This window comes from Lytechinus variegatus, chromosome 12, assembly GCF_018143015.1.
Source record: "Lytechinus variegatus isolate NC3 chromosome 12, Lvar_3.0, whole genome shotgun sequence".
In the NCBI taxonomy this organism is placed as follows: Eukaryota; Metazoa; Echinodermata; class Echinoidea; order Temnopleuroida; family Toxopneustidae; genus Lytechinus; species Lytechinus variegatus.
In genome coordinates, this window is record NC_054751.1 from 23,425,930 (window position 1) to 23,452,908 (window position 26,979).

The 26,979-nt window shown below is 38.0% G+C and overlaps 1 protein-coding gene across 4 annotated transcripts in view; it reads left to right on the forward strand.

Annotated features, from left to right (window-relative positions):
- Positions 1 to 26,979, forward strand: part of LOC121424812 (gamma-adducin-like) — a 106,167-nt gene that overhangs the window by 64,408 nt on the left and 14,780 nt on the right. For all 4 annotated transcript variants that reach the window (XM_041620606.1, XM_041620605.1, XM_041620608.1 and 1 more), the window contains 5 exons: positions 4,044 to 4,195; positions 24,231 to 24,461; positions 24,765 to 25,007; positions 25,686 to 25,862; positions 26,506 to 26,775. In XM_041620606.1, coding sequence (XP_041476540.1) covers positions 4,044 to 4,195; positions 24,231 to 24,461; positions 24,765 to 25,007; positions 25,686 to 25,862; positions 26,506 to 26,775 — 1,073 coding nt within the window. The remainder of the gene's footprint in view (positions 1 to 4,043; positions 4,196 to 24,230; positions 24,462 to 24,764; positions 25,008 to 25,685; positions 25,863 to 26,505; positions 26,776 to 26,979) is intronic.

Consider the following 26,979-nt stretch of genomic DNA (forward strand, 5'->3'; position numbering starts at 1 on the left):
GTGCTTGTCTGATTTTTCTCTATTGATTCAAATCAACATTTTTCTGAGGTGGACTTGACCTTTAATGATCAAAATCATCAGTGCACATAATATCTGTACATGCTGTAGAATGTTTTATATCATATAAACTAATATACATGAACTAACAGTCTAATTCATGCAGTTTATCAATCGGCCACCTTCATACATTTACTTTATCTTCCCACCTACATAGCAGCATGTCCTTGAGCATGCCTGTTAAGAGCGAGAATGGCATAATATTTGTACACTTAAGTATGAGTAATACCTTTCTGCCTCTAAACAGGAGATGATGTCATGCTTCTTATCTTATATTTGGTTCTAATCCGATATAGAGACTAAGTCAATACACCTTTCGGATTAAGCCTGCATTAAGATGTTAGAATGTAATTTTTAAAGATAGCCATATATCCAAGTAGTTCCTTCCCTCTGTTTCTTCCCACTTCTCACTTCTCTTCCTTTTCTCCATTACCCCCCCCCCCCTCTCTCTACCCATCTCTGTTTCTTTCTCACTCTTTCCTTCCATTCATTCCTCTTCCCTTGCTTCTCTCCTCTCCCCCTCTTTCTCCCTCCCCCCTCTATCATAATCTCATATACTGGTCATTTAAGGGCTTCGCAACAAGCAATCTGACATTGACCCCCCCTAACTCTCCTATCCACACCGCTGTTCAGTAATCATGCATAATCAGGCTTAGCCCTTAGAAATATTTTCCCATTCTCTAAATTTAATTATGCAGATTTTTAAATCCCATCTAAGGCTTTGGTAAAGGGACATAATGCCAATTAAACCTAAGTGTCATCTAACATTTCAATTTTACAAAAGTGTAGTGGCATTTGATTTTTTTTCGGTCATTTATTCGTTGTGAAAATTGAAATTTTGAATGTAGAGGCATGTAGTGCCCTGTCTTGTTCAAAATTTTAATTTTCTTTACAAATGACCCCCTTGAGCATCTTAACAAATTGATTGATTGCAAATCAGAAGCCATTTATCATGAAATTTACTCTGCATTCCATGCTTGAAAAGTGGTATACCAAAGAAGGATATGTATATTTATGTTTTTTCATCAACGCAGCTTTATCAATTTTATTCATTTGGATACTCAATTTTTTCTGTAGTATTATGATATAGTCTGTCTTTTTATCTGAAGATGATATCTTATTTTGAAATTTAATCTTTAGAATTACTCAAAACATAAGCAGATTTAGCTACTAGAAGAATGAAAAGAATATGATTTGAGATGTTAGTGTAGAAATTTGATCTAAACATTTTCTGATCACTTAATACTACAGTGATAGTGGATGTAAAAAATACATACAGTTCTATCAGTTTAAAATATGCTTCTAAATATACCCTCAATTTGATGTTTTTATGAAAGAAACCAGCCTTTGGCTGCTGTGAATGCTTTTTAATAAACCCTTTTCAATTCAATTCAGTTTGCCTTGTCTCAATTTGAAGTAGTAATCAATGATCATTGCCATGGTAACAACATGTACTGTAGCCATCAAAATGATGGTATAGATAGACAGTTGAATAGATTGGTTAAGTTTCATTTTTCCATAAGAGGATGATTTGAATTAAGTAGTGATGACAAATTTGTAAATATATATTTGTCAAAAGGAATCCTTAGGTTTAAAAAGCTCGCATGCTTTCTTTGAATATATCTCTAATTTTAGGTTCATATCTATACAAGATCAATTACATCATTTTTCAACTTAAAGAAATATCAAATTGCTGTTTCGTTGCAGGAACGCCCTTAGCACCATATTTTCGTGCATTGCATGAGCACAGAAATGCCCTTAGTTGTGTGCATAAGGGCATTGCATAATGGCGTTTCTGCTCCAATGAGGTGTGTGGAAGTGTGGTGCTAAGGGCGTTCCTGCACCGACATGATGAAATGTCTTCATGTGTCATGCTCTGCCCGATTTCTATAGTCGCCGTATTTACTTTTACAATTAACAAAATTGATTTGTAATTGCCTATTATCATTGAGTGTTTGGCCAAAATAATCTACCCATTTTCTTTAATTTCAATTTCCTTGAAAAATTATTGGTACAGATGATTTTACATTGATTGTGTTTAGTTTTACATCTGTGTATCAAAATTACATCAGATCTGCATTGTGAACCTGTGGTAAATCTCAGGTGTTGTGATCCATATGTCTTAAATTTGGTTATTGATTTTATAATGTTCAATTTATATATGTATTAGCTTAATATGTTCTCATTTGCTATAATTATTGATTTCATTGTGTAATGTTCTCATGAATGGTTGTATCTCTTGTAAATTTTCTCTTGATTATTTTTCTTTCAAGATCTAAAAATATAGTGTGATGGTGGAATTGTTTGTTAGATATTACCAGGTAATACTTGCAATGATGTAGGATTTGAATTTATGATTGTCAGAAATTCTAGCAAAATGACAATGACAGCTGTTATTAAGTTGAGAAGTTTTCATTCCAATACTGTTTGAGCAAATATTTCAGCTCTGACCAAAGTACCTAGAGGTGGTGCTGCACCATCCGGAGTTTGCTCAATCTTGAGAATTTAACCCGCTTGGCCCTCCTCGCGATTAATCTTGAGATTCAAGAAACCCCATCTCCACCATCGCAAGAAGAGCGATTCCTGCTTGAGCGAGGCATCGATGCATTATGGTCTGACGCCATGAATGAATAATCCCGAATGCGTCTGCACCTACGAATTAGCGCGATAATTCGTAAAATAGCGCCCTTTTTGCAAATAATCCCAAGTTGACTTGGGATTGCAATCTCGAGATTAATCCAGCGAACTGGCGCGAAAATTTGCATCTCCATTGCAAATAATCTCGAGATTCTTCAGATCGGGATAATTTGCCGGATCAGAAATAGCGCGCTAATTTGAAAACTCGGGATGGTGCAGACGGCCCTTATGTTACAATTACAAGACCAATTCTAGACCAATAGCAAACTTATTATCTAACCACAACTTGCTAAGAACCCATTAAGTGTCAAGTCAACACTCTGATATTGGTTTGGTTTACTTACTGTAACCAGTGAAGGTCCCACCCCCCCCCCTCCATCCATCTAGCTTAAAGGAAACCAAAACCCAAGAAGAGAAGCAATCTTATTGGAAAGAGTAAAATGAGAGGAACGATTCAAAAAAAAGTTTCATCAAAATCGGTTATGAAATGAGCAAGTTATGGACGATGAAAAAGTCTTGTTGTATTTACTATGTGAATCCTCAAATTGGCAAACGTGCTTAAAAATGGCTGATTTTTCAGACAACTCTCCATTTGTTTTGTACACATTTTTTCAGATTTTCCCCTTTATTTTACATATTTTACATTATCTCCTCCTGACCTTGACATATATGGTGTGGATTATATTTTCCCATGACATATGTTGTGCTCAGAAGGAGGCAAGATGCAATTTGAAGGATAATGAGGAAAATCTGACAATTTGTGTACAAAACAAATGGAGAGTTGTCCACAAAATCAACCATTTTGAAGCACGTTTGCCAATTTGAGGATGCCCATAGAAAGTACAACAAGAGTTTTCAAACTCCCATAACTTAATTATTTCAAAACCGAATTTAAAGAAACTTTTTTAAATTGTTCCTCTCATTTTACTCTTTCCAATAAGATTGCTTCTCTTCTTGGGTTTTGGTTTCCTTTAAGATTTTAGCTAGCCAGAAGATCATGTCTTGCCAGAAAGAAAAACACTTTACACAAGTATTTCAAATGTGCAAGATTTAGGCCAAGCAAAAGCTCTTCACTGTCATAAACATGAATTTGGCCAAGATGCTAAGTACATCTAAATTTGGTTGGCCTTCCAAAAGGCCCTAGATGGAAGACCTTTTGATCAAGATAACTTGGGCAGGCCATAATAAAGAGGTTAAGCTTTATCGTACAAGCATAGGCATTATCACCTTCTGATAAAACAATTAAATGAAGGTCATGTTGCAACTTTTGACAAATTCTTGTCAAGTGGTAGTAAATTAAAATTTAAAATGTTCTGTTAATCACTACATTGTTTTACTTTCCATTGTAGGTACAAGTTGTGTTATACCAGTAGCAGATATTCGAGGGTCCGACTCAGTCAACTACTCAAAGGGAGAGAAGGCCCTTCGCTGCAAGCTTGCCTCCCTCTATCGTCTAGTAGATCTCCACGGATGGACTCACCTCATATACAATCACATCTCAGTAAGTCCGCTTTGATTTATATATTCTTTACAGTGAATTTACCAGGTTTTAGGAGGAATAAAAGAGGAACGAGACCGAAACGTGGTCCCACAATCGACTTAGAGTGATCAAAAAGTGTATGAGTGAACCAGAATGGCAGAAGCTAGAGTGAAGCGGGGGAAAAATTGCAATCAGCTTACAAACAAGTCATCTTGGAACCTTAGGCCAGCTAGCACATCCCTACTTTACTGTACCACAATTTCATAATTCTTGGGGAATCGATCTTTTCAATGAATGAATTTCAACAAGACATCTGTATTATTTCCTCTCTTTGCACCTCCGAACTCTTTACTAAAAATTTAGCTATTAAAAATAAGTAAAAAAAACAAAACACAAGACTCCCCTCCCCAAATATTCAAGTCTTTTCAGAGATATTTAAAAAATCACAGAGTGGTACAGATACATGTTTACACCAAGCAACGTATATATAATATATGGCCTGCACTTGATGTTGCTTTATAGTTAATGCTTCAAGGAGTGCCGACCTGTCGTTACTGACATACTAAAGCAGGCTGCATTGTAAGTAGACCTCATGCCCATGCAAATATCCATTAAAGAATAAGTGATTATTGATTTAAAAGCCCCAATGTAATTAAAACCTTTTTATATCTAAAAGCTTTTGTCATGATGTGAACGCTTACACAAAGATAACACATTCAGCCACATTGATCCATGTTAACGTTGATTTTGCAAAGTGGTGCCTGGTTTGATGACGTCCACCATTTATATCTCGGCCTATGTTGTAGCAAATATATTTCAAAATCACCTTTACACAATAGTGGGTGATATTTCTATTCTATTGACTCTCTCAAGGGCCAAGTTCACCAGAATTTCATTTGTTTTACTTTTGACATTAGGGATGATGTGAGCACTTTACAGAATCTCCCACGTGCAATATCTGTTTATGGATCTTGTTCGTTAGTCAGTTGGGTAATAAAGTTAGATGTAAATTTATGTGATATTATCAGAGTCTTGTGGCTGAGGTCAACTGAATTTCAAGTAGTCATTGACATGCCATGGTTGAATGGCAACACTACAGAGAAGGAACTCGTGCCAGGGATACGTTCAGGGAATACATGATCGTGCTACTGCAGACTGCTATGTGTTGTGTCATCATAGGTTATCAGAAATCTTTCGAATTGACTTGATATCAGAACTTAACTCGGCTCACACCTTTATCTGATAGACTATTACTCGTTGGTGCTTGTGTATAATGGACTTGGAAATGCATATCTTCCTTTCAAGTAGGTTTCTTCACTTACCACCAGTCTGTTGCATTGTTCATCTAATCTACATTTCTCCAAAAATACAAGGAGTCTTTATATGCAGACCTGTAATCCTATACATCCCCATGTTAATAAAGATGTTTTTTAAAGGAATAGGCCCACATGCACAGCAGTCAGATATTCCCTCCTTGACACTTTGTCATGAGGAGGTTCAATTTAGAGGAAATACATCCAAGCATGACCACTTTTTGAAATATATCCTCTCTATAGGCCTTTGTCATCATTCAATTGATGCTTTGCAATTTGTCAAACGTGTTTATGGCTTCAGTGACACTAATTAACCCAAATCTGCCCTTCATTGCCCGATACCATTGGTCCAATTCTCCTCACCACCAAAGTGACGTCCATCTTCTGTCCTGATTGAAAATACATGTATTTACGTGTTAAATTCCATCGTTTGAATCTAAGCCAGGCACAATGGTTGTAGACAAATCAGTGGAGAAAGAAATTGGTTCTCCTATATTGCTTACTGGACTGTGAATGTCAAAGTGGCCGATCCTATGCAATCCTTAAAAAAACGGATCCTTTGAAAACAAGATAACTAGTCACCCTCTGCGGGTAAATTCTGGAGGTCATGCATGCTTTATGTATTTATTTCTTTTCAAACATACATGGTAGTACTAATAGGATAATACAGGGTGAGGAAGTATAAAGGGTGTAACGGCTGATTACACGTTTCAAAAACGTTTGACAATTGTTGGCGTAGTGTATTGTATGTGTGAAGTCTATATGAAAAGCCAGCAGGTGCATTTACTCAAAATGGTATTCACCTTGAAGGGATGTCGGGTAAACATCACTACCATTAGATAGAGAACGATATATATGATGACATGCATGTCTTGTCATGATGAACTTCAGGCTTTTGTTTGCTTGATGTGTTCATACTTTTAGATGTTCCTACTTTGTAGACATAATCTAGATTGACTGAGTTACCCTCTTTCTTTGCATTTTCTCAAACTGTTTTAATTGATCTTACACGAAGTTAATTACCTCAAAGTGTATAACATCCTACTGCACTCGTTATGGTTCCATGCAAATCTCATTGGGTAATATCACAGATTGGTAATCCGAGTCATAAGCCTTCTGTCACAGAGTGATAATTGCACTGCAGCGTGACATGATGAACCACATTAGAAGCCATGGTGAGGTAACACGAACCCCCTGCTGTCAGTCGGTCATTTGTAGTCTGCCCGGAATCAGACCATTGGTATCTAATTTCCAATGGGTCATTGCTTAAATTGGTAGCCCTGGAATTGGTCCAAGGAATTTGGATAGGTCGTAATGGTTGACTTGAATTTTTGCTTAAACATCTATGGTAGTCATTAGTATCAACATTTTTTGGTCATTCAATAGGTCCTATTTGTTACTGTCACAATTCCATTAAAATGATTCTCACATTGAAGTGAACCTACCCGTTTGTTCCAGGAGACACACTTGTTTTCAATAAGACCGGTTCTTCTACAAGTACTACCAACTCATCTTAACCACTTTCATTGTAGCCTCTTTGATCTATTTAGACTGTTCTTTCTTTGCCAACATCCACGTTGCAAACAGCAACATCAGTTCTGCCTCCACCGTTGACACCACCACCAATCCCCACCCCATATATCACCATCACCACCACCCCTACCATAACCATTACTACCACTGCCGCTACCATAACCATTCTTACCACCACCACCACCACTACATAACCATTCTTACCACCACCACCACCACTACATAACCATTCTTACCACCACCACCACCACTACATAACCATTCTTACCACCACCACCACCACTACATAACCATTCTTACCACCACCACCACCACCACTGCATAACCATTCTTACCACCACCACTACATAACCATTCTTACCACCACCACCACCACTACATAACCATTCTTACCACCACCACCACTGCATAACCATTCTTACCACCACCACCACCACTACATAACCATTCTTACCACCACCACCACCACTACATAACCATTCTTACCACCACCACCACTGCATAACCATTCTTACCACCACCACCACCACTACATAACCATTCTTACCACCACTACTACCACTACCATAATAACCACCATCATCACCACAATCACCTCCACTGCCATTTCCATCACCATTACCACCACCACTACCACCATCACTATTACAGTCATCGTTACCCATTTCTTTTTATGAACATTGCATCTACCACTCCCAACACCCACTTCTACCTTCACCTGTACCAAAAGATCCCCTACCCTACATCACCGAACATTTGCATTCAAAATCACCAAGCATAAACACTTCCTGCTTCATGTGAACATTGCATGCTTGCTTCATCGATCAAGATTACATACACTCCATGAGAAGAAACAAGCCACCCAAAGAAGATGAAGATCACATCCATGTTGAAAGTAGTTTACACTGGCAGACTATATCATGAAGATGATCTTAGCCACACCTGTTCAGAGGGGTGATAAAGGTGAGGGAAACCTGTCATGGATATGATCACTAGAGGGAGTTAGATAGAGGGATGAATCACACAGATAATGAATGCCAAGGCCACGGAACAGCAGCATGTCAACCTGGTGTCGATGTGGTCTTACATGTGGTAGAAGGAGTGAGTGGTCTCCAAGCAGTTGTCTACCAGGTATTGTTGCGGTCATATGAGAGAGAGAGGAAAGAAGCAGTGGCATTTAATGGAGCATGAAGGACTGATGACAAACACTTGTCTTTACAGAGAAGCCATGATGTTTCATACTTGATATTGATGTCGTCTTTCATGTGGTAAAAGAAAACAGGTTGCAACTAGGCGTAGATGCAGCAATGCAAACAGTTGTCTACTTTACGCTATTGCAGATTAGGTATAAATGTAGAAGTAAAGGGCAATCCCTTTTTATATTCAAGCATAAAGTATTTCTCTGCATATCTCACACAATGAAATCTGCCGTATTGATATTTTTATCAAATATTTTTACGATGTCAAATCATTTTGCAAGTAATAAAGGATTCTATCTTAAGTTTATGAAAAAAATACTGGCAATTTCAACCAAACTATTGATATGACTGCGCCTCCATGTGTATCCAAATCTCATTCAGGATAGTGTCAATGATCTCTAGCACAGATACTGGGAATTCTGATTAAGACCTCAATCACCAACTGATCCCTTGTCCTCAAATGACCCCTTCCAGATGGCATGTCCTGGAATGACCTTTAACAGTAGACAAGAAGCCGGCCCAAGGCCATCTGAACCATGCATAAACAGGATCTCAAGAATCCATTGCTAGCTTACAGTTTGAACCAGAAGGGGATCAGTGGAGCATTTCTTGAAGATTTTTATCACTGATTTCTACCTCCAGATACCATAAGCTACTGGAAATCATTGTATCTGATTGGCTCAGAGCAATTTTGTCAGTGAAATTTCAGTGAAAGTCACTGACGAAAATGCTTCTTGAAACCTTCCCCTGGAGTATTTAACTCCTGTAAATCTTATGGGCTTGGGGATCATGTGGCAGGAGGGGGAAGGACAGGGTAATGAGTATTTTAGATTTTGGGTGGGAGTCAAGTATTGGTGACCCAAAGTCAGTAAATCATCAAAATTTCCCCAATAATAAAATGTCATTTAATGCTCATTTCCTCCCTCTCTCTCTTGTTTATGAACCCTCACATTGCACTCTGTTCATCAAATCACACACAAAAAATGATTATGTTCAGATATCCTCACATTATCGACGAATGTCAAGTCCTATAGAAGTTTTAAAATGAGACTGATGATTGAATAGAGTCATTGAAATTTTTCATGCAGTCATGAAAGTCATGAAGGAAAAAAAAGGGGCTTGAGAGACTGCTTTTTGAAGAATCAATTGTTGATGCAATACATCCTGGTCATAAATGTTATGATGTTAACTATGGTATTGTGCTTTTTTCAGAATTTCCCCAGGCAGTGTTGGCATTCCTATTCGGGAGTGATAGAATAAACTGAAAATTGTAATTGGCATTCTGAAATACTGCTTACTGCTATGTAAGCAGTATTTTCTTTTAAGTTTTTGGTGTGTATACTCTGTAGTGAATTTTACTGACTGGAATACATGATTTGTTGTCCGCTGTTGTGAAAGAAATTACCTATTGGTTTGCTTTAATTCTATTTATGTATATATAAAAAAAAAAGAGAAAGACAGAGGCCAACTTGTGATGCATATTTACTACCAAGTGCACTGAATGCACCAATTCCACAGGATGGCTTTAACAGAGTGTACATGTACCTGCACTAGGCCTCCTACAACATGAAATACCCAACCCATCTTAATGACATATTAATGAATCCACCAAGCCTATTATTTGATCATCATAATTCATACAAGTAGCTCTTGATTTATTGTGCTATTAAAATAGCATTCCTAAATGTCAGCTCCTGAATTTAATCATAAGGAAAAGGGAGATATTGATGGGATAGAAGAGGAGAAATGATATGAAGGAAAGTTGCCCTGATATGGGATATTGTTGATCCCGCTAACCCTGCATTATCTTGTTACATCAAAGAACCTATTTATTTATTGGTTAGTCTCACTCTCAGAAGTCCTACTACAGGGCTCCACACTAACCCATTTTTTCTACTGGTCCAACCTATTCATGTCGGACCAGTAGATACCCAGTTTTTCAAATTTTTACTGGTCCGAACCTAAAATCTACTGGTCCCAAAAAGTAAAGAAAACATTAAAAAAAGGCGCAAGTTTATTTTTCTAGCCTTTCGTGACCCCCCCCCCCCCCGTAAAACGAAGGAATGAAGGACAAAAAGAAAGCAAGACAGAAACGAAGAGAGTAAGAAAGAAAGAAAGAAAGAAAGAAGGAAGGAAAGTCAGAAAGAAAGGATGGAAGGAAAGAAGGAAGGAAGGAAAGAAGTAAGGAAAGAAGGAAGGAAAGAAGGAAGGAAAGTAAGAAAGAAAGAAAGGATGGAAGGAAGGAAGGAAAGTAAGAAAGAAAGGATGGAAGGAAGGAAGGAGGGAGGAAGGAAGGGAGGAAAGAAGGGAGGAAAGAGGGAAGGAAAGAAGGAAGGAAGGAAAGTAAGAAAGGATGGAAGGAAAGAAGGAAGGAAAGGAGGAAGGAAGGAAGGAAGGAAAGAAGGAAGGAAGGAAAGAAAGAAGGAAGGAAAGAAGGAAGGAAAGAAGGAAGGAAAGTCAGAAAGAAAGGATGGAAGGAAGGAAGAAAAGAAGGAAGAAAGGATGGAAGGAAGGAAAGAAGGAAGGAAGGAAAGTAAGAAAGAAAGGATGGAAGGAAGGAAGGAGGGAGGAAGGAAGGAGAGAGGAAGGAAGGGAGGAAAGAAGGAAGGAAAGAAGGAAGGACGGAAAGAAGGAAGGAAGGAAAGTAAGAAAGGATGGAAGGAAGGAGGAAGGAAGGGAGGAAAGAAGGGAGGAAAGAAGGAAGGAAAGAAGGAAGGAAAGTAAGAAAGAAAGAAAGGATGGAAGGAAAGAAGGAATGAAAGAAGGAAGGAAAGAAGGGAAGAAAGGAGGAAGGAAGGAAAGTAAGAAAGAAAGAAAGGATGGAAGGAAAGAAGGAATGAAAGAAGGAAGGAAAGAAGGGAGGAAAGGAGGAAGGAAGGAAGGAAGGAAGGAAGGAAGGAAGGAAGGAAAGGAAGGAAGGAAGGAAGGAAGGAAGGAAAGAAGGAAGGAAAGAAGGAAGGAAGGAAAGAAGGAAGGAAAGAAGGAAGGAAGGAAGGAAAGAAGGAAGGACAGAAGGAAGGAAAGAAGGAAGGACAGAAGGAAGGAAAGAAGGAAGGAAAGAAATAGAGAAAAAAAATTAAAAGAAAGATTGAAAAGAAAACAGGAAGAAAACAGAGGAAGAAAGCTAAAACTATTATCATAAATAATTTATGTTTCTTTTTTGGCTCAATTAAAATAGCTACGAAAGAAAGTCAGAAACCAAGTGTATCAACACACATAAATGCATATGTGGGGCTAATATGTATTCAGACGATACCAGCCGAGACCCGATCTGTTTGAACCAAACAGAAGTGAAAATTTACCCTTTTACTGCTTACAGATGACAGAGTTACTCCAATTTTTAGGAAATATGGACATTATAAGAGCCTTTCATGAGTATGAACCGTGAATTTTGACAGTTCTGTGAGAGATTTCTGCCAGAGTTTAGCCAGGCTTCGTTCGTGCGGCCAGTGGAGAATTCACCATGTGGATTGTGTGGCTGACTACATGTACACTGTATGCATGCTGTATAGTACTCTAGTAACACGTGCGATTCATTCTGTGTGTGAATTGCAGAATTTAACGGGGGGAAATGGTTTGCTGTGAATTTGACCATTTCTGGAAGTTATTGGCCCAACAATGATTTTTATTACTGGTCATGTCGGACCCTTAAATCTTGCTATTTTTGGAAAAATTACTGGCCCGACAATGATATTTTTTACTGGTCATGTCGGACCAGTAAATCTTCCAATTTCTGAAAATCTACTGGCCCAACAGCGATTTTTACCGGTCTGGGACCGTCGGACCGCCGCTAGTGTCGAGCCCTGCCTACTATACTTCACAACTGATTATGCGTTTATGTATATTTCACTTCGAACACATACCAGTAATTTAAAATCATGACAGATATAAGTTCCAAAAATCGGCTTGAGCTCCACCCCCTCCCTCCCAAAATGGGTATTATAAAATTGAAAAAAAAAAGTGAATTTGGAAACAAATTATCATCTGGGGTCCTGTGGATTCCCTTTAATGCACCAGAACAACAGGGAATAATTTTGCTTTACAAATTTGTATAGCATTTTTGGTCAGAGAAAAGCTCTCAACTAAATAATGTACAGTCCTGTGTAAAAAAAAAGCTATACAAAAGACTTTATGCATAGCAGTCTTTCAAATATGTGGAGCAAATTGTGATGCGATACCAGGAAAATTACTCCCTTAACAATACTGATGTCTTTAGAAGTTGATAATTATTCCAAATTAAACAAACCAAAAGTGTCTGATTCTATGTGCTTTTGCAGGCTATAACTTGTATAACAGTCTTGATATATTCATAACTGTTGATATCGGAGATATGTTATTCTTGTTCATGATAGTATTATTCTCAGCAACCAAGTGGGTATCATTCTAACCCCCTACTGGTTTCTCTACCCATGGAGACCTACCTCAGTAGATAACTTCACACCCCTGTGATAAAAAACTACCTGTAAATTCTGTGAAACTTATTCAGGCCTCAAACTACCAGATAATAATTTTCTACATTCATACAAACCTGAACCAAATTAGCATGCAAACACATTCTATAGAAAATGATCCACACACTTTACCAGTTGCAATCAAGCTCTCTTCAGTCTTTTTTTTGTAACCCTTTATTATTCTTTATAAGCTGTTATGTATGCTTACAGAATGTTTTGCATGTTTTTTATATATTTATTTTATTTATACAGGTCATCAAAGACCAAGTATAATTATTTTTTGCATGTTGTTAGATTCGCCACTGTTTCGCAATTTGCAAATTTTGCATCAATCAAACCCTCAAGAAAATGTCCTCTTCTACAGAGGTTTCCAATTATATATCAATACCAGAAGACATCAATTTGAAATCAATGACCCGTATTCTGAAGTCAGGTTTAACTAAGACCATGGTCTAACTCTGCTAAAATTATGGGAAGCCAAAAGTGTCAAAATCTTAATTACATTGTATGTATCTTATGTTTACTGTGCTATTTCCCGATTCACCGATGGTGAAGACAATCATCTATTCATACGTCCTAGACAATTATGACTGATTTGAGAGCCAAATGTGCTGAAATTTGATATAAAAGTAGCATAGCTATTTAATGAGAGTAAATAACATCCCATCCCCCTGTAACCATACTTTTTTCTTCACTACATAAGAATGCATTATAAAGGGTGTGTATCTTACAGATGGCTAGTGTATGTAATATTGTGGTGGTACAGTTTTGGGGCAGTATCATGATTTCTAAAATATTTTCGAATTTTCTTCGACATGTAGGTTGCCTTGTACCGTGTTTACACATTGACTCGGCTCAGGGTTGAATCCGCGAGCCGGGTTGAACACTGCAAAGAAGGGATCAGAGATCGCGTTCATACGTGTATATAAAAGGCGAGTTCAACATGGCTCGCGGATATCGAACGGAAGAAGAATTATGACGTCGCAAATTAAACGCGGGAAAGCTTGGGACTCTTGCGACGGGCGACAACAACAATGCCAAAAGTGAAAGCGCGCGCAGTGACCTAGGTCAAGAGAGTTCGACACGGCTTTCTGTTTACACACGAAAAAATTGCCGAGTCTGACTCGGGTCGCGGGTTGAAACCTTCGATTTTGTAGGATCGATAAAGCCGTGTTCGACACGGCTCTCGTGTTCAACACCCGAGCTGAGTCAATGTGTAAACACGGTATTGGTGTGAACGGACCATTATTTATCTAGACACACCAGACAATGTCACAGTGATGCATCAATGTTTTGTGAGGGACCTGGATGGGTGGGTGGATGGATGAAGTTCACTATTTATACAATGCACTTTTCAAGAATGTAAATTCCATAAGAATTAGTCTTGTCTAAGAGCCTGCCTTTTTCGTAGTTACATTTAGGCTACCCTTTCCATAGGTTTCTTCCCTTCATTTTCCAGTGTCATTGACTCATTTTAGACCCCTCTTGCTTCTCTCATTCTCAAACAAAATGTCCATTTTCATGTGATTTTTTTTCCTTTTCACTTTCTGTGTTGATATTCTCCTTTCATTTAGTATTTCTTTATCCAAATCATAAGTATATTTCCCAGTTCTTTGGCTAGTCAATTTTCCTGCTATCTGCCTGAATTTCAACTGCGCTCTGTATGTCACTTTAAAATTTCATTACCAATTTGCTCCTTCAATCTCTTTACATTCAACGAGCACTTTGTCACTTTAGCTTTGCTCTGTCATTTCCAACAATGCTTCATAAATACATACATTTTCTGTCTCTTTGTCATGCTATACTCTTCTCCCAATCCTACTTTGATGTTTCCCTTTATATTATTAAATGAGTATATTTCCTGGAGTATTGATTTATTTTTTTCCCTCCACATTTCAATAACAAAAATGTAGGCCTACAAGTATAATTATTTTTTACCATAACAATGTGTAAATTTTTTCGATCATAATGATTAACATACATAGCATTATTTTGATTCAAATACAAATCATACTTGGAAAATTTCCTTTTTAGTTATGGGTAAAACATGTATACGAACTGGAAAAAATATATCATCAATACAAATATAGGAGACCACCATCTTAAGCTGGGAGCTTGAAATTGATGGACGCCTTGAAGGAAAAGGGAGATGGTACAACGGAGCTTCGTCACTCCATGCCACTCAAACTAAAAGCCACTCTACTTCCTCATCAATAGAACATATGCTCTGTCGGCCCTCCTATCCTGTGAAGAATATATATTTACCTCTGTATGTAAATGATCCGTAGTAGTTTGGTTAACCACATGCAGGTAGATATACATAGTTATAGGAGCACAGGGAGACTGGAATGTAGGCCTATGCTGTGTGATTCAATCAAATTTATAAAATTGTATATTTTTACATATTGTTATAGCATTTTTTTTTAAACATATTGAATAAATTTACAGCAGAACTCCCATCAAAATATTTATTGGTTGAAATTCAGGCTTGCCAAGTTGAAGTTTATTTTATAAAGGTACCGGTATTCAATGCTATGTCATTCCCATTCAATTACCTTTATACTTTATTTGAAGGTCATATAATAAAGTTCAATTTGAATAACATGCAGCCTGATATTATTAAAGAGAATGCTTTTTTTTAAATGCTGAAAATAAAATCAAATTTCAAAAACATGTTTCTTGTAGAATTAGCATTACTATCAATTCTCAGTCAAGTTTATCCCATAAAACCAGCTGAAAATGGCATGCTTTTACAAAAAATTGAAATGTTTGAGCCAAAGTTAACCTGTTTCAATGCACAAACATAGTGGAATAGGGTGAAATTCACTGCTGACAAAAACACAAAGTGGGAATAATGATACAAACATTATGTTTTATCGTGATTCAAGTTGAAAAATGTGCATAAAGACGAAAGCCAAGAGATAGAAGGGTAGGCCGAGATAATAGCACGTCCTTGTAGAGCAGCAGGATGGAGATTTGGCAGTCACTTGACGAGACTTCATTTCAATTGGCTTTACCCTCACATAGAACATGAAACGACAAACATGATTTAGTCAGCTGTGCCTCATACAGAGAGAGCTCCCTATCCATCCAACCCACCCAGCCTAGCAATCTTTAGAGAATACCAGAATAGAAAGAACAAATTTCATGCAGACGTTGACTAGTTACATTCCTACTGCAGCCAAGATGAAGCTAACTCGACAGGATTTACTGAAGATGTAGGGCTGGTCACATGTATTAAAGACCCATTAACATTATTCTAAAAAATAGGGCTAAACTGAAAATCCCCTCGGATAACATTATATTGATGTTGCAAGGGGTATTTTTGAAGTTTATTCTTTGGACATGTTATGTTACAGAATTGAGGGGATCAAAAAGAAAAAATCTAAAACCAAGAATTATTTTGGTGTTCATTGAACAGTAATTAGTACAAAACGAGGAAATGTTTACAATGTCAAGGTCTAAATATAAATGAATTCAACAGACCAAGGGATTCTTTTTTTTTTGGGGGGGGGTCCTTTTCGTAGTATTAGGGTGATTTTAATAGGTAGGTTCTAGTAACTTAGGAATGAGTTTCAGTTTTTTGCTTGGGGTGTGAATGACGCCTATTGGTGGAGATGCAAGCAGAATATTCTGAGCTTTAAAGATCGCTGATTTATTCAAGGGAGTATACCACTTTCATACTCCTAGAAAGCATTGCTCTATGTCTTTCGGCACATTATAACGTGTGTATCTGGACTTGCCTAGCCTGCCCTCCTTCATCTCGGTATAAGATTTACTTGATTTGAACTATCCTGGCATGACAGATTATATAGGGCAAAAAAATGTAGGCCACTCTCGCTCCACTGTGTACATTATACAGGGCCATATGCCTAGAATACAGTGTAGGTATATTTAGCCCATCATGGAGAATTATAAAAAGAACTTCCATTTGATTTTATTTTGAATATTAGAATGAAGCAAAACACTAATCAAATATTATTGCATATTTAATTTAAGCTTTTTAAAATCGTTGAATGAAAATTTAAGTGGTTTCTTTGTTTAATCTTACTCCATTCATTCAATTTACATCAGTTTTAGGTTGATATACCCCCCTTAATTACATACATATTCATTCATGTTTGATGTGATTTAATCTCTGAGAGTAGGATGGAAAGTGATGGGACAGAGAGAGAGAGAGAAAAAAACTAATGTCAGAGAGGAGATGGTGTTGGAAGAGAGGTGATGTTGGAAAGAAACATAATATTTTTGATTTATCTTGGAGGCAGAGTTGTAAGCAGTTGAAATGACTGATCGAGGGGGGGGGGGTAGGGGAGGAGGGGGAGAGTCTGAATCAAAGGGAGTCTGAGTGTAGTAGGATGGGGGTAAAGCAAATAGGGACAGTAAAAACAGTCTATAGTAACATGACTGCATCATTGGTATTTTTTCAATCAGCGATGAGGTATTCCACTTGATCCATTGGATCTATGCCATCTCTTTCTTCGTTTCATGTTCTTCATTTAACTCTCTCTCTCTCTATCTTGCTCTTCAAATCATGTAGACCTAATGGCCCAAACTCACAACAATAGGTAGTTTTGAAAACTACCGGTTGAACCCATGGTGTATGCAGATTTCCTGTATAAATTATGCTTAATTTAGCATGTAAAATGGTCCAATACTGATTTGCGCTTTTGCCACAGTGCCCCATAATTGATGCCTGTTGCCTTGGTTATCCACACCATCTTATTCATGAGTCCATTGTTTTGAAATTAACGAGTCCACTGTTCAAAACAGTGGACTCATGAAGAAAATCGTGTGCTCACCATGGCAACAGCCGTAAATTTGGGGCACTGTGGCAAAAGTGTGCATCACCAATGGACATTTTTCAATATACGCGGTAAATTAAGTATAATTTTAGAGGAAATTTGCTTTAACCATGGGTTCAACTGATGGTTTTCAAAACCACCTTTGTGAATTCAGGCCAGTGTGTTTGACTCTTCCATCTCTCTGTATCATGTTCTTGATATGACACTCTCTCCCTCCCTGATTTCATTCTCTTTCATTCTCTTTCATTCTCTTTCATTCGTTTTGTCTCTCAGCTCACTTTCATTCTTTTCTCTCCATTTCTCACTCTTTCTTTCTGTCTCTCTCCCTCCTGCTCAATGTTTGTTCCAGCTATCCCTGTTATTTATGTTTAGTTGCTATGGTGAGAGGAATTCCCCAGGGATAAGGGATGAGTCTACCTGAACTTCTGAAGAATGAGCTTGGTGGCTCCAGGTCTAGCCTTCGCTTGCCAAACCCAATCAGCTAGATGACATCAAACTGTCTTGCTAGCTAGTTTGCCTGAGAAACGGAGACTATCTCCAACATGAGTGCTATCTTTGATGTTCAGTGGACCTTTATCAATGATTATTCTGAATACATGACATGTACTTCAATCACAATGAGTCCTGCACACCCTTTTACATTACAATCCTTTGACAAAATGATTTGGAGCAGTCAATAATCAGCTTTATTGGTAATTCAATGGTACTAATGTGCAAACCTAACACCCTGTATAGATATGGAGGAATTGATTGAATAAATCCTCTTGGTGTTATAAAGACCCATTTCACTTTTAATTTCACCTGTGTACTTATGACGCATTGCTCAATATTACCAGCCGGCCTATGTCCTCTGGGTCTGTCAAAATAACACATTTTCATCACATTTGAAGACTGTTGGTTGATCATTCTTTATTAGCAACATCTTCGTTACGAGCTTGTGATTGCCTGCAAAATGGCACATTTTCCCACAAATAGTCGTAACTTTGCATTCATTCGCTGCACAAGGCCTCCTCAATACTCCATGGTCGGCTAACCAACATGAACTGGCTAGGATTACCAGAAAAAGCTGGAATCGGAAATGATGTGTCCCAAATCACCATTTTGATCAGTGCTAGAATTAAGAGAAAGCCTTACAGGAATAGAAAGCGATATGAATATGTTTCACTGCTCTACCCACACTGTCATGGCAAAGTACTTTGAAAGATGAAGAAATAAGAGACAAAAAAGTGCATCACCCATGAATTCATTATTTCTCTTAATCTAGACTTGTTACTCCTATTTCCTATACATGAACCTTGATTGCGCTCAAGTAGGCTTTATTTTTTTCTGTAAAATAGGGGTTACTTTTGCAATAAATAATTTAATAAATTCACACATATTCAGTTTTTTTCTTCTTCAGAGAGTCTGTTTATAATATCTTTTGTGATTATAGAATGAAATCTAAAGAATTATAGTGTAATAGACTGTCTATTAATTACTCAAGAGTATAGACCCAACAGACACAGCGATATAATCTACTTAGGCATAATAAGAATAATAATAATGATTATAATATCAGCAGTTAAGTTAGGCCTATACTTCGCTTGATACAATTTTTTCTAATGCCGTCGCTTGATACAAATGTTTCTAAGTGCCGTTTGTGACACATAAACTTACATAATCCAACCTGTAAGCCAATATAGGCTTTACCTTGTCATTTGCAGATATTACATTTTCGCAGTCAACAGCATAACATGAGTCCTTGGAAGTCGCCCGCATTAATCCAACATATTGGGTTGTCTGCATGCATGTGCGTGAATGTACCGAGCAATTTAGGAAAAGATGGCTAAACTGAGATTAATCATCGGGGAAAATGTAGATTGGAATCTGGAGGCCCCATTAACACAAAGATTCGCAATCAATTGCTATGTGGTAATGACCAATCAGGAGCATTGTTGCTTGCACATTTTAGGTGGTTTCAGACCGCCTCGAAGTTTGTCAGTTCTAGATATTTTCTGATCAGGAAATTTACCGAACAGAAAATACCAGGTAATATTGGCAATATGAAAGCAAATTACACTCAATATCCCCAAAAGAAAATACCCACTAAATAGTAGGTAGGCCCCTACTTGGCAAAATTACAAGAACTTTCGCGGGGATTTTTCCAAGGTCACAGGTATTTTGGCAATGTGAAAGCAATTTACGGGAACTTTTAGCCCAGCGTGTAGTTGGGCGCGGGCGCCGTGGGTGGCTGCTAAGCTAGTGGTTTTGAATCTTGCGCCCTGCCTGCTTATCGGACCATACTGCGCATGCTTCTAATTTCAGGAATTTATCCTGAAGGATATGTTTTGGGGCAGTGTGAATGCAGGAATAATTAATGGATATTTTTTAGCCTAAAGAAGTTCTCGTAATTTAACAGGGATTCTTATGATCGAGGCGGTTTGAAACCACCTAATGTTGATAACACTGACTAGGAACCAATCAGTTGGGTGTTACATAAAGATGTCTGTAAGTTACGAATGATATTACACACAATTGGTGACTCTTTTTTTGCTCTTAATGACATATGTTGATGACTTGGCTACTAGGAACATGTTCCAGTCATACATAATATCATATGTAATTTAATCAACAGCTTTATGAAACACCCACCCGTGGCCTGTCTTACAAAGAGTTGCGATTAATCTGACCAATCGCAACTATGAAATCCCAGCAACGTCAACATCTGAAATACATGTTTGTTCAAAATACTTTCTAGAAATATATTTACATTTATATACATTTATATATACAGAAGTATATTCTTACATTCACTGTTTCTTGAAAATTCAGTATGCTTCTCTTTGTTTTCAAAGGACGTTGATCAAATTTCCTTAAAAATATATATATATGTATGACATTAATGGATTTCCATATGCTTGAGATTGATTGGATCAATTGTAACTCTTTGTAAGATGGGGCCCAGGAGTGTTATTTCATATTGCAATCCATTGCAAGCCTTTGTGGATTGTTAATTCACACATCAACTCTGATGTGAGATGCAGCAATTCATTTGAACACTGCAATATTTTGTTTATGTCGGCCTACATGAATTTTGTGTACTGATGTCCGATGAGCTCAATGATGGTATATTTAGACCTGCTATATCTCTTCATACACACATACATATCTTGCTGGACCTTGATAGAAATGGCATTGGGCAAATATTGACTATGTTCTTCGTCCTTCCTCGCTTAGTGTGCATTATGCATGTATCAGGGTTCACATGGGCATACTAAATGAATGAGTCAGACTCGCAGTCTCAGAGCTCATTTACACTAGAGTTTTATTTGAAATGATGCTAGCCTTTAGTCTTTAAATCGATATACAGTAGCACTAGCTCATTAACACCAAGAGTTATCATTTAAAATGATTAATCCTTAGCATTGATACATTTTTACTGTACTGCAGCTCATTCACACGAGGAGTTTTCATTTGAAAAGATGCTTAAGCCCCTTCCATCAATATTCAACATTTTATTGTTTGTCTGAAGAGGTCTGAGCTGGATGGGACCTCTTCTTGCTCAGATGTTTGGTAGGGATAGAGGAGACATGATGATGGAAGATAGTTGGGATGTCTCTGAGCAAAGACAAGGATATATTGAAGTAGAGATTACCGAGTGGAAGGATGATGCGGATACGTACAGCTGATCCCTTTCTGTTTATGTGAATTGAGATATTTCTCAAGACCCTTGATGCTATATTTGCTGAAAATATGGAATCAAAATGTTATAAAAATATTTACGTTGATAACAAGCAGTGTGGGAGTTGGGGATAAGGGCAGTGTAGAACCTACTTCCTCTGTGTCACAGAAATCAAAATGTCAAAATGTAAAAATGAATTTCTAACTTTATGTTAGTTCTCTAGATTATTTGTAGACTTATACCCCTTTCACGCTGCCCTCTCCATTTTTCACTGGCGAACTTCTCCGCCTCGCATTCCTCACTTCACCGGCAAAGAAAAAAATGTACCCTTTCGCACTGACATTTTTTCCCTGGTGAAAGTCGAGAGGCGATTGCAAAACAAACAAAAGAAAATTGTAAACATTACTTCTTACCCATTACAAAAGGTATTTAAAAAATTAATTACAACATGTTTTGGAAGTATTACGAGAAAAACAAACAATATCACCTTGTTTTTATATTTTAGCGCATTTTTTTACACATGTATTGCTTTTTAATAAATATTGTTAGTAAAAAAAAATTATGTTCGAGGGTATTTACTTGGCCAAAGCATTCAGCTGAGCTTGCAACTATCGCATGTGGAATCTCGGTACATTGGACTTCGGGATAGAAACAATTGACCTCTAACGTCATTAAAGAGAAGTTCTCCGGTTTGCTTTCATACTGGCCTTTTCACCAGCGAACTTCACTGGTGAAAAGTTTCGCCAGTGAAGTTCTCCACCTCTAGAGGTGGAGAAGTTCGCCGGCGAACGTCACCGGTGAAGTTCTCCTGTGTACCTTTCATACTGGACACTTTCCCCTTCGCTGGCGAACTTCACCGGTGAAGTTCGCCGGTGAAAAGCGCAATATGAAAGGGGTATTAATAAAAAAGAAAAGATGCTTGGAAGGGACTTCATCCATGAGCCTCTGTTGAAATTCTTAAGCTTGTCACATAAAAAAAACCGGCTCCAGACTGTAGTACGACTATAGAATCAGTTTAATGATGCAGTTACACACGCAAGAACAATATCAGACTAGTCAATCTATTCCCATTAACATACAACTAGGGGGTTTGGAGTCAGTTGTGATGGTATGAATGCAGAATTATGGAACCCCCTCCCCCTGGAAGAAAGGGATCCTTGAATCGGAGGGGGGGGGGGGCATTTGTAAGACAAGTTTTATAGCTTTCCTTGATTTTGATTGCCTGTAGAAGCACTGTTACTATGGAAACTGGTGGATAGAACAGGACTTGTGGATAAATAAAGAGTACAGCAAGCCCATTCATGGAAACACTCCTAAGGGCACTTGTTTATGTGGTCAACCTTGGATTTTGTTGTTGGGTAGGTTTTCAAAAGCTGGACTCTCTTGTAAGAATGTAAATGATGTCACCTTCTTGAGGATGATTCATGTTGTGAAATAATGGCTAGATGTCTACCTAACTGAGTCATATGGTAAGAATAAGACTAAATGAATTACAGAGACATTGATACCCTCACCAAGTGAATGACTGGGTAGGTTGCAGTGGTACCCAAGGCAGAAGATACTGTCTGGGAGGAGCATGGTGAGAGGATGAAACGCTATGCCTGAACCGAAGAAGGTTAACGGAAGTCTTGGATAGACTGAGGGATGGATTACTGTAAAGGGAACATGTAGTGTTGTGATCGAGATGAGTAGGAGAATGTATTGGTAGTCCGTCATCAGATATCTTGCTTTAAGGTTCAGATCCTGATGCTGTGGGTTGTTGCTCTTTAGAAAAATAAAACTAAGGAAAACATTCATTATCATGGAAAATAATATTGTAGGCCTACCTAGAAGAGAGTTGTTTTATTCTCTTCATACGTGGGGGAGAAAGACTGTACATGCATTATTTAATATTGAGCCATACACTGTGGCTATATTAATGACTGTGGATTGATGTGATCGTGAATGTCGTCTTCTGAGTAATAATTTGAAGACAAGAAGAATTGTTGTCTTCTTGTTCATCAATTGATAGTCTCTCTTTTCTCGATCTCTTTATGAATCTTGACCTTTTTTCTTTCTTTGTGTATTATTATCAAGAATAATTGGTGATTCTATTGAAATAATCAAGCAATATGAAAGCAAGATGGAAAAATTTCGAAAATTTCTATACATTGTTTTCTTTGAAGTAAGATAGTAATTTTGTTTATAAATGCTCTTGAAATAAGCATCATGTTAATCCCTCGTTCGATATTTAAAGTGGATAACTACTTGCTGTGTATGGCCATTGATGTTTGCCTGAAACTAGAGGAGCCTGTAACACAAAGCTAAGTAATGATTGCAAAAAAATTCTGACCGTAAATTGATTGACTACAAAGTACAATCAATCATGAAAATCAAGCGTACAATCAATTGCTGAGCTGTGTGTTACGTGACCCAGTTGCATCTTCATGAAACATCACCTTGTCTGTTGTTTAGCTTTGACAGGTGTTAATGTTATAAAGTGCTTGCTCGCTAATGATATTGATCTGTTATTATATCTTTTCTTTATTCTCCACCATTCTTTCCTTTGTGTGTCTTCTACTCTTATGTATAATAGACCCTTATAACGTTATCACTAAGTCTTCTCTTCTTCAAAATTCTCCTTGTATCTTATTTTTTTATCTCCCCCCCCTCGTTCTCTCTTGATCACATTAAAAAAATATTTGTCTCTGTATGATCTAATTCTCTCTCCCAGTTCCTCTTGGTGCCTTCACTGTAACTTTGGCCTTTCTGTTTTCCATTTATCTTGCTTCTTTTTGTTTTATTTTATTTGTCATCATCTTTGGAATTGTTGAGGGCCAGTGGATAAATAAGTCTCTGGATTTGGAAGCACAAGATCTGGGTTTCAAATCTCTTGGCATCACCTGCGTCCCTTGGCAAGGCATTTATATTGCCACTCTCCACCCGGGTGTAGTAAATGGGTGTAGTAAAGAGCTCATTGAATTATTGAGTGCCTGTTCACTGTAGCCATGCCAGAGTTGGGATAGTAATATGCAGCACTGAGAAACATTGTATTTGACACCATATAAATGTTTCATAGTAATATTACTGTATTTCTTAATCTCTGCTTCTTTAGGCTCGTGTGAGCAAGGAGCAGGACCATTTCCTGATCAACCCCTTCGGCCTCCTCTACCACGAGGTCACTGCATCATCCCTCATCAAGATTGACTCCGTAGGCAACATCATCGACCATGGCACGACGACCTATGGCCCCAACCTGGCCGGCTTCACACTTCACTCTGCTATCCACAATGCCAGACCAGATGTCAAATGCATCCTCCATGCCCATACACCAGTTGTTGCTGCTGTAAGTATAGTAGCCATCATCACCAAAAAGCACACGAGACGTGACATTTTCTATAAAAAATACCTATCCTCTCCACTTATTAAAGGAGAGTGTATGATGAGAGAATGTTAACCCTTAACATAGCTTTTTTACATTTTCCCCTTGTGAAGAGGCTTGTGGATCAGATACAGTAGTTGCTGATGCCATTGTTGCAAGTCAGTCAGTCCACTTTGCACAATTCAGTGAATCCTTCAACCTCAACCCAACTCTCTTACTCTGATTACTACGTCAAAGTAACCAAGTTCTTCCATGTCTCTTCCTCAGGTATCTGCCATGGAGTGTGGCCTTCTGCCGATCTGCCAGGAGGCGCTCATCCTGGGTGAGGTATCGTACTATGACTACAAGGGCATCGTCATTGATGATGAACAGAAGGACAGCATCATCAGGGCGCTAGGTCCAAAGAAGAGGGTGTTGTTCTTACGTAATCATGGTGTTGTATGCTGCGGACAGACCATTGAGGAGGCGTATTATCTTACAGTCAATGTCATGGCAGCATGTAATACACAGGTGAGTAGAGAGCATTTTTGTTTTTTTTTCTTTCTTTAAGAAGATTTCCCTCTATTTTATGGTCCGTTATTAAGTATCCTGCTCGAATTCGTCCAAAACTTGGAAAGTCTTTCATAAAAGATTTATTCAGTGATTTTCACTGTCTTTTTTCTATCAGCCAATCAGATGCAATGATCTGCAGTTGCTTATAACAATAGATGGTGAAAATCACTGACTATTCATTTCATGAAGTGCTCCCCAGATTATTCAATTGAGCATTTGATCACCAATCGTTCTTGACAATGTGAGGTTCAGAATTTCAGTTTTTGTAATGAATTAGGTATAGAACGTTCCCAGAAAATGACATGTTGGAGGACAATTAAAATTTGTGCATCAAAATTTGATAAATCATGTTCTTATTGTTATTGTCAAAGCCTCCACTAGGACATCATCTGAGAACGCTTTATACACAGTAGTAAAAGTATAACACCTCTTTATCCTTTTTATATCAAATAGAAGGACTGAGGTAAGCAAAAAAATGTTTTAGAGATTGATTGCAAAAAAGAATAAAAATGGCTCCAACATCTTGACTTCTAAATGTATTTTTAGCTTTCGAAAATGATATGAACAGTTTGAGGAAACATTTTTAATGGAGTTGATGGAGCTCATGGTAAACATTTCTTCACTTTTTCCCCTCAGGTTCAAGCGATGTCTGCCGGTATAGACCAACTGATCAAGGTGTCCGCAGAGATTGCAGAGAAGACCAGAGAGGTCGCTTCCCAGGGAGGCGGAGGTGTACAAGGCGATGATCAGATCAAGAAGTGGCGCTGGGGAGAGCTGGAGTTTGAAGCCATGATGAGGCAATTGGATAACATGGTAGGGTGAAGGCATATATTTAGGCGCAGTGGGCCCTGCAACATAAATCTTAGAGATTGATCATGTCAGTAATATGCTCGATTGATAGCACGCAATGAGCAATAGAATCAGTTGTCAAAGTCAGCCCTATGACCATAGCTAAGCTCTGTGTTACAGGACCCTTGACAGATATCTAACTAAATCAACGCGACTGTCCCAAGTTCGAAGACCTATGGACAGTGACAGAAGTCCGGGCTGGGAGGGATGTCTTGATGAACGCAGTCGTGTGATATCTAATTTGAGCCAAACAGCATCAAGTAAAGTCATAGAGATGTCTCTAGCCCCCAGAAGGGGACGGGATAAAGTCTTTGAAAAATGGAACATGCTTAAATTTTCTGCTACTCATTGAAGACTAATTTTCATGAACTGTCACTGCAATTAGAAAAAATTGAAGTCATGTGTTAGTCCTGAACTAGTTTCAAGTCTGACAACGTTACACTAAGCTCAATCAACTTGAGGCATAATCTTGTGACACAGTCATTGTCATTGATATTGATTGATATTGCTTTTGTAATCTTGAAAACGTTTGAATTGCCGAATAAATAATAAATAAATACAGTTTTGTTTAAATTCCCGAACCATGTTCCTTCCTTTCTATCTTTAGGGTCACAGAACCGGTTACATCTACCATGCCCCTCTGGTGCGGTCCGACCCAAAACCACGCAGCGACGTCGCCTACCCAGCCGTCTCAACCGGCGTCACGTATATCTACGATGACGACGTGGAAGGCAGCAAGTACGAGTCGCCCTTGAAGCTGCTGAACAGGAAAAAGGCAAATGAGAAGACCAAATGGATGAATACACCCAACGTTTACTCTAAGGTAGAAGTACCGGTTGAACAGAACGGAGAGGAGAGCCCAAAGACCAAGACAAAAGTGAGTTGACGTCTCACCTGGATGGTAGATGTTAGTGGTTCATACTGAGTGAGGTTTTTTAGAAAACCAGTTTTGCCTCAATCAAGAGTGAAAATAAATGTTGCTATGGTTTCTGTCTCAAAAGTATGTATTATTGGGTGCACTATCATCATTACTCCAGCTTGAGCCGCCAATAATAAAAAAATACATGATTGCTTTATAGAT